Source organism: Somniosus microcephalus, chromosome 26 (genome assembly GCF_052327205.1).
Source record: "Somniosus microcephalus isolate GS21.2 chromosome 26, FLI_Smic_1.0, whole genome shotgun sequence".
Lineage (NCBI taxonomy): Eukaryota > Metazoa > Chordata > Chondrichthyes > Squaliformes > Somniosidae > Somniosus > Somniosus microcephalus.
Genome location: NC_141012.1, coordinates 56015972 through 56030324, shown reverse-complemented (window position 1 = coordinate 56030324; position 14353 = coordinate 56015972). Strand labels below are relative to the sequence as shown.

Genomic DNA, 14353 nt, shown 5'->3' with positions numbered 1-14353 from the left:
TTGTCGGAGGTACAATACTGAGGGAGCACTCCAATGTCAGAGGTAGAGTACTGAGGGAGCACTGCACTGTCAGAGGTGCAGTACTGAGCGAGATCTGCACTGTCGGAGTGTAAGTACTGAGGGACTGCTGCACTTTCGGAGAGACAATACTGAGGGAGAGCTGCTCTGTCGGAGGGGCAATACTGAGGGAGTGCAGCACTCTCAGAGGGGCAGTACTGAGGGAGGGCTGCACTGTCGGATGGGCAGTACTGAGGGAGGGCTGCACTGTTTGAGTGGCATTACTGAGGGAGCGCTGCACTGTCGAAGGGTCAGGAATGAGGGAGCGCTGCACTGTCGGAGGTACAGTACTGAGGCAGTGCTGTACTGTCGGAGGGGCTGTACTGAGGGAGCGCTGCACTGTCGGAGGGGCAGTACTGAGGGAGCACCGCACTGTCGGAGGGGCAGTACTGAAAGTGTGCTGCAATGTTGGAGTGGCAGTACAAAGGGAGCGCTGCACTGTCGGTGGGGCAGTACTGAGGGAGTGCTGCACTGTCGGAGTGGCAGCACTGAGGGAGCGCAGCTCTGTCAGAAGGGCAGTGCTGGGGGCGCGCTGCACTGTCGGAGGTACAGTGCTGAGGGATCACTGCAATGTCGGAGGTACAGTACTGAGGGAGTGCTGTACTGTCAGAGTGGCAGTACTGAGGGAGTGCTGCGCTGTCGGATGAGCAACTCTGAGGGAGCGCTGCACCATCAGAGGGGCAGTACTGAGGCAGTGCTGCACTCTCGGAGGGGCAGTACTGGGGGCGCGTGTCCTGTCGGAGCGGCAGTACAGATGGAGTGCTGCACTGTCGGAGGGGCAGTACTGAGGGTGTACTGCACTGTCGGAGGGACAGTACTAAGGGAGCGCCGCACTGTTGGAGGGGCAGTACTGAGGGAGTGCTGCACTGTCGGAGGGGCAGTACTGAGGGAGGACTGCACTGTCGAAGGCACAGTACTGAGGGAGTGCTGCACTGTCAGAGGGGCAATACTGAGGGACTGCAACACTGTCGGAGGGGCAGTACTGAATGAGCGCCGCACTGTTGGAGGTGCAGTACGGAGGGAGCACTGCACTGTCAGAGGGGCAGTACTGAGGGAGTGCTGCACTGTCGGAGGGGCAATTCTGAGGGAGTGCTGCACTGTCGGAGGGGCAGTTCCGAGGGAGCGCCTCACTGTCGGAGGGGCAGTACTGAGGGAGGGTTGCACTGTCAGTGCGGCAGTACTGATGGGTTTCTGCACTGTCAGAGGGGCAATTCAGACAGAACACTGCACTAACAGAGCGGCAGTACTGACGGAACACTGCACTGTCGGAGGGGCAGTCCTGATGGAGCGCTGCACTGTTGGCGGGGCAGTCCTGAGGGAGTGCTGCACTGGCGCAGGGGCAGTACTGAGGGAGTGCTGCACTGTCGGAGGGGCTGTACTGAGGGAGTGCTGCACTGTCGGAGGGTCAGTACTGAGGGAGCGCTGCACTGTCAGAGGGGCAGTGCTGAGGGAGTGCTGAACTGTCAGAGGGGCAGTACGGAGGGAGCGCAGCACTGTCAGAGGGTCTGCACTGAGGGAGCGCTGCACTGTTGGAGGTGCAGTACTGAGGGAGCACTACACTGTCAAGGTGCAGTGCTGAGCGAGATCTGCACTTTCGGAGTGTAAGTACTGAGGGATTGCTGCACTTTCGGAGAGACAATACTGAGGGAGAGCTGCTCTGTCGGAGGGGCAATACTGAGGGAGTGCAGCACTCTCAGAGGGGCAGTACTGAGGGAGGGCTGCACTGTCGGAGGGGCAGTACTGAGGGAGGGCTGCACTGTTTGAGTGGCATTACTGAGGGAGCGCTGCACTGTCGAAGGGTCAGGAATGAGGGAGCGCTGCACTGTCGGAGGTACAGTACTGAGGCAGTGCTGTACTGTCGGAGGGGCTGTACTGAGGGAGCGCTGCACTGTCGGAGGGGCAGTACTGAGGGAGCACCACACTGTCGGAGGGGCAGTACTGAAAGTGTGCTGCAATGTTGGAGTGGCAGTACAAAGGGAGCGCTGCACTGTCGGTGGGGCAGTACTGAGGGAGTGCTGCACTGTCGGAGTGGCAGTGCTGGGGGCGCGCTGCACTGTCGGAGGTACAGTGCTGAGGGATCACTGCAATGTCGGAGGTACAGTACTGAGGGAGTGCTGTACTGTCAGAGTGGCAGTACTGAGGGAGTGCTGCGCTGTCGGATGAGCAACTCTGAGGGAGCGCTGCACCATCAGAGGGGCAGTACTGAGGCAGTGCTGCACTCTCAGAGGGGCAATACTGGGGGCGCGTGTCCTGTCGGAGCGGCAGTACAGATGGAGTGCTGCACTGTCGGAGGGGCAGTACTGAGGGTGTACTGCACTGTCGGAGGGACAGTACTAAGGGAGCGCCGCACTGTTAGAGGGGCAGTACTGAGGGAGTGCTGCACTATCGGAGGGGCACTACTGAGGGTGTACTGCACTGTCGGAGGGACAGTACTGAGGGACCGCCCCACTGTTGGAGGGGCAGTACTGAGGGAGCATTGCACTCTTGGAGGGGCAGTGCTGAGTGAGTGCTGCACTGTCCGAGGGGCAGTACTGACGGAGTGCTGCACTGTCGGAGGGACAGTACTGAAGGAGCGCTGCACTGTCGGAGGGGCATTACTGAGGGAATGCTACAGTGTCGGTGGGGTAGTCTGAGGGAGCGCCGCATTGTCGGAGGTGCAGTTCTGAGGGAGCGCTGCACTGTCAGAGGGGCAGTGCTGAGTGAGTGCTGCACTGTCAGAGGGGCATTACCGAGGGAGCACTGCACTGTCAGAAGGGCAGTACTGGGGGAGTGCTGCAATGTCAGAGGGGCAGTACTGAGGGAGAGCTGCACTGTTGGAGGGACAATACTGACGGAACACTGCACTGATGGAGGGGCAGTACTGACGGAGCGCTGCACTTACGAAGGGGCAGTGCTGAGGGAGCGCTGCACTGTCAGATATGCAGTACTGAGGGAGTGCTGCACAGGCAGAGGGGCAGTACTGAGGGAGCACAGCACTTTCGGAGGGTCAGCACTGAGGGAGCGCTGCACTGTCGGAGGTGCAATACTGAGGGAGCCCTGCACTCTCAGAGGTGCAGTACTGAGCGAGTGCTGCACTGTCGGAGGGTCAGCACTGAGGGATTGCTGCACTGTCAGAGGAGTAGTATTGAGAAGGGCTGCACTGTTGGAGGGGCAGTACTGAGGTAGGGCTGCACTTCGAAGTGGCAGTACTGAGGGAGCGCTGCACTGTGGGAGGGTCAGTAATGAGGGAGTGCTGCACTGTCGGAGGGGCACTACTGAGGGTGCACTGCACTGTCGGAGGGACAGTACTGAGGGACCGCCCCACTGTCGGAGGGGCAGTACTGAGGGAGCATTGCACTCTTGGAGGGGCAGTACTGAGAGAGTGCTGCACTGTTGGAGGTACAGTACTGAGGGAGCACCGCAATGTCGGAGGTAGAGTACTGAGGGAGTGCGGCACTGTCAGATTGGCAGTACTGAGGGAGTGCTGCACTGTCTGAGAGCAGCTCTGATGGAGCGCTGCACTGTCGGAGGTACAGTCCTGAGGGAGCACCGCAATGTCAGTGGTAGGGTACTGAGGGAGTGCGGCACTGTCAGAGTGGCAGTACTGAGGGAGTGCTGCACTGCCAGAGAGCAGCTCTGATGGAGCGCTGCACTGTCGGAGGGGCAGTACTGAGGGAACGCTGCACTCTCAGAGGGGCAGTACTGGGGGCGCGCTGTACTGTCGGAGGGGCAGTATTGAGGGAGGGCTGCACTGTTGGAGTGGCAGTACTGAGGGAGGGCTGCACTGTCGGAAGGATAGTAATAAGGGAGTGCTGCACTAGCAGAGGGGCAGTACTGAGGCGTTGCTGCACTGTCGGAAGGGCAATACAGAGGGCAGACTGCACTATCAGAGTGGCAGTACTGAGGGAGTGCTGCACTGTCGGAGGGGCAATGCTGACGGAACACTGCACTGTCAGAGGGGAAGTGCTGAGGGACCGCTACACTGACAGAAGGGCAGTACTGAGGGAGTGCTGCACTGTCAGATGAGCAGCTCTGAGAGAGTGCTGCACTGTCAGAAGGGCAGTACTGAGGGAGTGCTGCACTGTTGGAGGGGCAGTACTGAGGGTGGACTGCACTGTCGGAGGGGCAGTACTGAGAGAGTGCTGCACTGTCGGAGGGGCAGTACTGAGGGAGGGCTGCACTGTCGGTGGGGCAGTACTGAGGGGTTGCTGCACTGTCGGAGGGGCAATACAGACAAAACACTGCACTAACAGAGCGGCAGTACTGACGGAACACTGCACTGTCGGAGGGGCAGTCCTGAGGGAGCGCTGCACTGTTGGCGGGGCAGTCCTGAGGGAGTGCTGCACTTTCGCAGGGGCAGTACTGAGGGAGCGCTGCACTATCAGAGTGGCAGTACTGAGGGTGTGCTGCATTGTTTGAGGGTCAGTACTGAGGGAGCACCTCACTGTCAGAGGGGCAGTACAGAGGGAGCACTGCACTGTCGGAGGGGCAGTACTAAGGGAGCGCCGCACTGTTGGAGGGGCAGTACTGAGGGAGTGCTGCACTGTCGGAGGGGCAGTACTGAGGGAGCGCTGCATTGTCGAAGGCATAGTACTGAGGGAGTGCTGCACTATCGGAGGGGCAATACTGAGGGACTGCAACACTGTCGGAGGGGCAGTACTGAGTGAGTGCCGCACTGTCGGAGGTGCAGTACGGAGGGAGCACTGCACTGTCAGAGGGGCAGTACTGAGGGAGTGCTGCACTGTCAGAGGGGCAATACTGAGGGAGTGCTGCACTGTTGGAGGGGCAGTTCCGAGGGAGCGCCTCACTGTCGGAGGGGCAGTACTGAGGGAGGGTTTCACTATCGGTGGGGCAGTACTGAGGGGTTGCTGCACTGTCAGAGGGGCAATACAGACAGAACACTGCACTAACAGAGCGGCAGTACTGACGGAACACTGCACTGTCGGAGGGGCAGTCCTGATGGAGCGTTGCACTGTTGGCGGGGCAGTCCTGAGGGAGTGCTGCACTGGCGCAGGGGCAGTAATGAGGGAGTGCTGCACTGTTGGAGGGGCAGTACTGAGGGAGTGCTGCACTGTCGGAGGGGCAGTACTGAGGGAGTGCCTCACTGTCAGAGGGGCAGTACTGAGGGAGCGCTGCACTGTTGGAGGGGCAGTACTGAGGGAGCGCTGCACTGTTGGAGGGGCATTCCTGAGGGAGTGATGCACTGTTAAAGGGCAGTACTGAGGGAGCGCTGCACTGTCGGATGGGCAGTACTGAGGGAGAGCTGCACTTTTGAAGGGGCAATACTGATCGAACACTGCACTGTCGGAGGGGCAGTGCTGAGGGGTTGCTGCACTGTCAGATGGGCAATACAGACAGAACACTGCACTAACAGAGCGGCAGTACTGACGGAACACTGCACTGTCGGAGGGGCAGTCCTGATGGAGCGCTGCACTGTTGGCGGGGCAGTCCAGAGGGAGTGCTGCACTGGCGCAGGGGCAGCACTGAGGGGGTGCTGCACTGTCAGAGGGGCAGTACTGAGGGAGTGCTGCACTGTCGGATGGGCAGTACTGAGGGAGTGCCTCACTGTCAGAGGGGCAGTACTGAGGGAGCGCTGCACTGTCGGAGGGGCATTCCTGAGGGAGTGCTGCACTGTTAAAGAGCAGTACTGAGGGAACGCTGCACTGCCAGAGGGGCATTACTGAGGGAGAGCTGCACTGTCGGAGGGGCAATACTGATGGAACACTGCACTGTCGGAGGGGCAGTACTGAGGGAGCACTGCACTGTCAAAGGGGCAGTGCTGAGGGAGCACTGCACTGTCGGATGGGCAGTACTGAGGGAGAGCTGCACTTTCGGAGGGGCAATACTGATCGAACACTGCACTGTCGGAGGGGCAGTACTGAGGGTGCGCCACATTGTCGGAGGGGCAGAACTGAGGGAATGCTGCACTGTTGGAGGGGCAATACTGAGGCACCGCTGCACTGTCGGTGGTACAGTACTGAGGGAGCGCTGTACTGTATGAGGGGCAGCACTGAGGGAGCACTGCACTGTCAGAGGGGCAGTACTGAGGGTGCGCCACACTGTCGGAGGGGCAGAACTGAGGGAGTGCTGCACTGTCGGAGGGGCAATACTGAGGCACCGCTGCACTGTCAGTGGTACAGTACTGAGGGAGCACTGTACTGTATGAGGGGCAGCACTGAGGGAGCACTGCACTGTCAGAGGGGCAGCACTGAGGGAGCGCTGTACTGTCGGAGGGGCAGTACTGCGGGAGCACTGCACTTTCGGAGGGGCAGTAATGAGTACAACTTGAACATTTGAAATACTGACTGAAAGGTGAATGTGCTACCCACAGAGATGACAGCTGCAGCATGTGTAGACTCAGAGTGGTCTGGTCTGTCTTTTACTCTGTCGGAGGTTTCCCCAGACCTCAAAACTGCCAAATACATCTCCCAGTCCTTACTGCCAATAATTGCAGTGGAGAACAGGGGACAGTGTCACACTCTCAATGTGGCACACGGTGTCTATGTGAGGGAGCTCACTGTGTAACTGCACATCAACCCACAAAAACAAGACTCGCCCAGTAATGGGAGCAGAATTAGCTGAGTAATTCATCTTACCCACAATCCTCCAGCCAGCTCTTTATTTTATCATCAGGACTTCCTGTGGAAACAAACAGGAAACACACGGCCATCAGAGTCCGAGGATAGAGCCCCGAGTATCCCTGTCCCCCGCTCACACTCCCCGAGTATCCCTGTCCCCCGCTCACACTCCCCGAATATCCCTGTCCCGCTCACACGCCCCGAGTATCCCTGTCCCCCGTTCACACTCCCCGAGTATCCCTGTCCCCCACTCACACTCCCCGAGTATCCCTGTCCCACTCACACTCCCCGAGTATCCCTGTCCCCCGAACACACTCCCCGAGTATCCCTGTCCCCCGCTCACACTCCCCGAGTTTCCCTGTCCCCAGCTCACACTCCCCGAGTTTCCCTGTCCCCCGCTCATACTCCCCGAATATCCCTGTCCCCCGCTCACACTCCCCGAGTTTCCCTGTCCCCAGCTCACACTCCCCGAGTATCCCTGTCCCACTCACACTCCCCGAGTATCCCTGTCCCCCGCTCACACTCCCCGAGTATCCCTGTCCCACTCACACTCCCCGAGTATCCCTGTCCCCCGCTCACACTCCCCAAGTATCCCTGTCCCCAGCTCACACTCCCCGAGTATCCCTGTCCCACGCTCACACTCCCCGAGTATCCCTGTCCCCAGCTCACACTCCCCGAGTATCCCTGTCCCCCGCTCACACTCCCCGAGTATCCCTGTCCCCCGCTCACACTCCCCGAGTATCCCTGTCCCCCGCTCACACTCCCCGAGTATCCCTGTCCCCCGCTCACACTCCCCGAGTATCCCTGTCCCCCGCTCACACTCCCCGAGTATCCCTGTCCCTCGCTCACACTCCCCGAGTATCCCTGCCCCTCGCTCACACTCCCCGAGTATCCCTGTCCCCGGCTCACACTCCCCGAGTATCCCTGTCCCCCGCTCACACTCCCCGAGTAACCCTGTCCCCGGCTCACACTCCCCGAGTATCCCTCTCCCTCGCTCACACTCCCCGAGTATCCCTGCCCCTCGCTCACACTCCCCGAGTATCCCTGCCCCTCGCTCACACTCCCCGAGTATCCCTGTCCCCGGCTCACACTCCCCGAGTATCCCTGTCCCCCGCTCACACTCCCCGAGTATCCCTCTCCCCCGTTCACACTCCCCGAGTATCTTTGTCCCCCGCTCACACTCCCCGAGTATCCCTGTCCCCCGCTCACACTCCCCGAGTATCCCTGTCCCCGCTCACACTCCCCGAGTATCCCTGTCCCCCGCTCACACTCCCCGAGTATCCCCGTCCCCGGCTCAGACTCCCCGAGTATCCCTGTCCCCCGCTCACACTCCCCGAGTATCCCTGTCCCTCGCTCACACTCCCCGAGTATCCCTGTCCCTCGCTCACAATCCCCGAGTATCCCTGTCCCTCGCTCACACTCCCCGAGTATCCCTGTCCCTCGCTCACACTCCCCGAGTATCCCTGTCCCTCGCTCACACTCCCCGAGTATCCCTGTCCCCGGCTCACACTCCCCGAGTATCCCTGTCCCCCGCTCACACTCCCCGAGTAACCCTGTCCCCGGCTCACACTCTACGAGTATCCCTGCCCCTCGCTCACACTCCCCGAGTATCCCTGCCCCTCGCTCACACTCCCCAAGTATCCCTGTCCCCGGCTCACACTCCCCGAGTATCCCTGTCCCCCGCTCACACTACCCGAGTAACCCTGTCCCCGGCTCACACTCCCCGAGTATCCCTCTCCCCCGTTCACACTCCCCGAGTAGCTTTGTCCCCCGCTCACACTCCCCGAGTATCCCTGTCCCTCGCTCACACTCCCCGAGTATCCCTGTCCCCAGCTCACACTCCCCGAGTATCCCTGTCCCTCGCTCACACTCCCCGAGTATCCCTGTCCCCAGCTCACACTCCCCGAGTATCCCTGTCCCCCGCTCACACTCCCCGAGTATCCCTGTCCCCCGCTCACACTCCCCGAGTATCCCTGTCCCCCGCTCACACTCCCCGAGTATCCCTGTCCCCCGCTCACACTCCCCGAGTATCCCTGTCACCGCTCACACTCCCCGAGTATCCCTGTCCCTCGCTCACACTCCCTGAGTATCTCTGTCCCGCTCACACTCCCCGAGTATCCCTGTCCCTCGCTCACACTCCCCGAGTATCACTGCCCCTCGCTCACACTCCCCGAGTATCCCTGTCCCCGGCTCACACTCCCCCAGCATCCCTGTCCCCCGCTCACACTCCCCGAGTAACCCTGTCCCCGGCTCACACTCCCCGAGTATCCCTCTCCCTCGCTCACACTCCCCGAGTATCCCTGTCCCCCGCTCACACTCCCTGAGTAACGCTATCCCCCGCTCACACTCCCCGAGTATCCCTGTCCCCCGCTCACACACCCCAGTATCCCGTCCCTCGCTCACACTCCCCGAGTATCCCTGTCCCCTGCTCACTCTCCCCGAGTACCCCTGTCCCCCGCTCACACTCTTCGAGTATCCATGTCCCGTTCACACTCCCCGAGTATCCCTGTCCCCCGCTCACAATCCCCGTGTATCCCTGTCCCCCGCTCACACTCCCCGAGTATCCCTGTCCCTCGCTCACACTCCCCGAGTATCCCTGTCCCGCTCACACTCCCCGAGTATCCTTGTCCCCAGCTCACACTCCCCGAGTATCCCTGTCCCACGCTCACACTCCCCGAGTATCCCTGTCCCCAGCTCACACTCCCCGAGTATCCCTGTCCCCCGCTCACACTCCCCGAGTATCCCTGTCCCTCGCTCACACTCCCCGAGTATCCCTGCCCCTCGCTCACACTCCCCGAGTATCCCTGTCCCCGGCTCACACTCCCCGAGTATCCCTGTCCCCCGCTCACACTCCCCGAGTAACCCTGTCCCCGGCTCACACTCCCCGAGTATCCCTGTCCCCCGCTCACACTCCCCGAGTAATCCTGTCCCCCGCTCACACTCCCCGAGTATCCCTGTCCCCCGCTCACCCTCCCCGAGTATCCCTGTCCCTCGCTCACACTCCACGAGTATCCCTGTCCCCTGCTCACACTCCCCGAGTACCCCATCCCCCGCTCACACTCTTCGAGTATCCATGTCCCGTTCACACTCCCCGAGTATCCCTGTCCCCCGCTCACAATCCCCGAGTATCCCTGTCCCCCGCTCACACTCCCCGACTATCCCTGTCCCCTGCTCACACTCCCCGAGTACCCCATCCCCCGCTCACACTCTTCGAGTATCCATGTCCCGTTCACACTCCCCGAGTATCCCTGTCCCCCGCTCACAATCCCTGAGTATCCCTGTCCCCCGCTCACACTCCCCGAGTATCCCTGTCCCTCGCTCACACTCCCCGAGTATCCTTGTCCCGCTCACACTCCCTGAGTATCCCTGTCCCGCTCACACTCCCCGAGTATCCCTGTCCCCCGCTCACACTCCCGGAGTATCCCTGACCCCCGCTCACACTCCCGGAGTATCCTTGTCCCCCGCTCACACTCCCCGAGTATCCCTGTCCCCCGCTCACACTCCCCGAGTATCCCTGTCCCCGCCCACACTCCCCGAGTATCCCTGTCCCCCGCTCACACTCCCCGAGTATCCCTGTCCCCCGCTCACACTCCCCGAGTATCCCTGTACCCCGCTCACACTCCCCGAGTATCCCTGTCCCCCGCTCACACTCCCCGAGTATCCCTGTCCCTCGCTCACACTCCCCGGGTATCCCTGTCCAAAGCTCACACTCCCCGAGTATCCCTGTCCCCCGCTCACACTCCCCGAGTATCCCTGTCCCCCGCTCACACTCCCCGAGTATCCCTGTCCCTCGCTCACACTCCCCGGGTATCCCTGTCCAAAGCTCACACTCCCCGAGTATCCCTGTCCCCCGCTCACACTCCCCGAGTATCCCTGTCCCCCGCTCACACTCCCCGAGTATCCCTGTCCCCCGCTCACACTCCCCGAGTATCCCTGTCCCTCGCTAACAGTCCCCGAGAATCCCTGTCCCCCGCTCACACTCCCCGAGTATCCCTTTTCCCCGCTCACACTCCCCGAGTATCCCTGTCCCCCGCTCACACTCCCCGAGTAGCCATGTCCCGTTCACACTCCCCGTGTATCCCTGTCCCCCGCTCACACTCCCCGAGTATCCATGTCCCGTTCACACTCCCCGAGTATCCCTGTCCCCCGCTCACACTCCCCAAGTATCCCTGTCCCCCGCTCACACTCCCCGAGTATCCCTGTCCCCCGCTCACACTCCCCGAGTAAACCTATCCCCGGCTCACACTCCCCGAGTATCCCTGCCACCCGCTCATACTCCCCGAGTATCCCTGTCCCCCGCTCATACTCCCCGAGTATCCCTGTCCCCCGCTCACACTCCCTGAGTATCCCTGTCCCCCGCTCACACTCTCCGAGTATCCCTGTCCCCCGCTCACACTCCTTGAGTATCCCTGTCCCCAGCTCACTCTCCCCGAGTATCCCTGTCCCCCGCTCACACTCCCCGAGTATCCCTGTCCCCCGCTCACACTCCCCGAGTATCCCTGTCCCCCGCTCACTCTCCCCGAGTATCCCTGTCCCTCGCTCACACTCCCCGAGTATCCCTGTCCCTCGCTCACACTCCCCGAGTATCGCTGTCCCCGGCTCACACTCCCCGAGTATCCCTGTCCTCCGCTCACACTCCCCGAGTAACCCTGTCCCCGGCTCACACTCCCCGAGTATCCCTGTCCTCCGCTCACACTCCCCGAGTAAACCTGTCCCCGGCTCACACTCCCCGAGTATCCCTGTCCCTTGCTCACACTTCCCGAGTAACCCTGTCCCCCGCTCACACTCCCCAAGTATCCCTGTCCCCCGCTCATACTCCCCGAGTATCCCTGTCCCCCGCTCACACTCCCCGTGTATACCTGTCCCGCTCACACTCCCCGAGTATCCCTATCCCGCTCACACTCCCCGAGTATCCCTGTCCCCCGCTCACACTCCCCGAGTATCCCTGTCCCCCGCTCACACTCCCGGAGTATCCTTGTCCCCCGCTCACACTCCCCGACTCCACCTTAAATATATTCAATGACCCAGCCTCCCCAGCTCTCTGGGGAAGAGAATTCCAAAGATTCACGATCCTCTGAGAGAAGAAATTCCTCCTCATTTCTGATTTAAAAGGGTGCCCCCTTATTCTGAAACTATGCCCCCTAGTTCTAGATACCCCCCCGAGGGGAAACATCCTCTCAGCATCTACCCGGTCGAGCCCCTTCAGAATCTTATATGTTTCAATAAGATCCCCATTCATTCTTCTAAAGTCCAGTGAGTATAGGCCCAACCTGTTCAACCTTTCTTCATAAGACAACCCCTTCATCTCCAGAATCAACCTCGTGAACCTTCTCTGAACTGCCTCCAATGCAAGTATATCCCACCTTAAATAAGGAGACCAAAACTGTTCCCAGTACTCCAGGCAGTGAGTTCCAGACCCCCACAACCCTCTGGGTGAAGACATTTCCCCTCAAATCCCCTCTAAACCTTCCACCAATTACTTTAAATCTGTGCCTCCTGGTTTTTGACCCCTCTGCTAAGGGAAATAGGTCCTTTCTATCCACTTTATCTCAGCCCTAATAATTTTATACACCTCAATAAGGTCTCCCCTCAGCCTCCTCTGTTCCAAGGAAAACAGACCCAGCCTATCCAGTCTTTCCTCATAGCTAAGATTCTCTACTCCCAGCAACATCCTTGTAAATCTCCTCTGTACCCTCTCTAGTGCAATCACATCTTTCCTGTAATGTGGTGACCAGAACTGCACGCAGTACTCTAGCTGAGGCCTAACTAGTGTTTTATACAGTTGAAGCATAACCCCTCTGCTCTTGTATTCTATGCCACGTCTAATAAAGGCAAGCATTCTGTATGCCTTCTTAACCAGCTTATCTACCTGGCCTGCTACCTTCAGGTATCTGTGAACATGCACTCCAAGGTCCCTTTGTTCCTCTATACTACTCAGTGTCCTACCATTTAATGTGTATTCCCTTTCCTTGTTAGCCCTCCCCAAATGCATTACCTCACACTTCTCCGGATTGAATTCCATTTGCCACTGTTCTGCCCACCTGACCAATTTATTGATATCTTCCTGCAGTCTACAGCTTCCTTCTTCTGTATCAACCACACAGCTGATTTTAGTATCATCTGCAAACTTCTTAATCATATCCTCTATATTCAAGTCTAGATCATTGATATATACCACAAAAAGCAAGGGACCTAGTACTGAGCCCTGCGGAACCCCACTGGAAACAGCCTTCCAGTCACAAAAACACCCATCGACCATTACCCTCTGCTTCCTGTCTCCGAGCCAGTTTTGAATCCAACTTGACACTTTGCCCTGGATCCCATGGGCTTTCAACTTCGTGACCAGTCTGCCATGTGGAACCTTATCAAAAGCCTTGCTAAATTCCAAATACACTGCATCAAACGCACTACCCTCCTTGTTACCTCCTCAAGAAATTCAATCAAGTTTGTCAGACGCAACCTTCCCTTATCAAATCCGTACTAACTATCCTTGATTAATCCGTGCCTTTCTAAATGAAGATTTATCCTGTCCTTCAGAATTCTTGCCAATAATTTTCACAACACCGAGTTAGGCTGACTGGCCTGTAATTACTCGGTCTATCCTTTTCTCCCTTTTTAAACAGTAGAGTTGTAACAGGACTTCCCTACTTTTATACTCCATCCCTTTGCAATAAGGGCCAACATTCCATTTGCCTTCCTAATTACTTGCTGTACCTGCATGCTAACTTTTTGTGATTCATGTACAAGGACCCCCAGATCCCTCTGTACCTCAGCATTTTGTAATCTCTCCCCATTTAAATAATAATTTGTTTTTTTATTTAAGGAAAAAAGGTAAAATAAACGGTTATGGAACAAATACTGTTATAAATCAGAACTATAAAAGGACTGTTAAAAATGGAGTAGAAAGAACAACTACTAAAGACAAATTAAACTGCCTGCACAGCAATGTACACAACATCCAAAACAAAACAGGGGAACTGGAGGCAATAATTCGTAGCGAGGAACCAGATGTAGTGATAACTGAAACATGGCTACATAAAAAACAGGACTGGCAGTTAAATATTGCAGGATATAACATATTTAGAAAGGACAGGGAAGGAAGGAGGTGGGGTAATTATACTAATTAGAGGCAACCTAATGGCAGTAGGAAAAAGGGACACCACGAGTAGGTTGGAAACAGAATCCATATGGATTTAAATAAAAGGATAAAAGATAGAAAGGATTGATCAAGCTAATAGGAGTATTCTACAGACCAGCTAATAGTGGAAAGAAGATGGAAGAACAAATATATAAGCAAATATATGAAATGAGTAAAGGACATAGAATAATAATCATGGGAGATTTTAACTAGCCCAAACAAACTGTCAAGAAGAGGTAGGGAAAGGGGAATAGAGTTTTTACAGTGTGTACAGGATTCCTTTCTTACCCAGTATGTTAAACAACAAAGAATGAGAGGGATCGTTGCTGGATCTAGTAATGGGAAATGAACCAGTGCAGATAAGAGAAGTAAGCATAGGGGAATATCTAGGCAATAGTGATCACAACATAATAATGTTTAAGATAAAGATTGAGAAGGACATAAAGTAAGACAAAGACCAAAGTAATAAATTGAAAAAAGCTGATTTTAGGAGGGTGAGAATGGTACTAGTGAAAATAAACTGGAAATATTTACTGACAAACAAAGTAGAATAGCAGTGGAAATAATTAAAACAGTGATCAATAGATTCCAGGAGACATCT

General features: G+C 57.4%; 1 protein-coding gene across 1 annotated transcript in view; it reads right to left on the bottom strand.

Annotated features, from left to right (window-relative positions):
- Positions 1 to 14353, bottom strand: part of tespa1 (thymocyte expressed, positive selection associated 1) — a 203269-nt gene that overhangs the window by 132807 nt on the left and 56109 nt on the right. The window contains exon 3 of the mRNA XM_085968213.1: positions 6633 to 6675. Coding sequence (XP_085824339.1) covers positions 6633 to 6675 — 43 coding nt within the window. The remainder of the gene's footprint in view (positions 1 to 6632; positions 6676 to 14353) is intronic.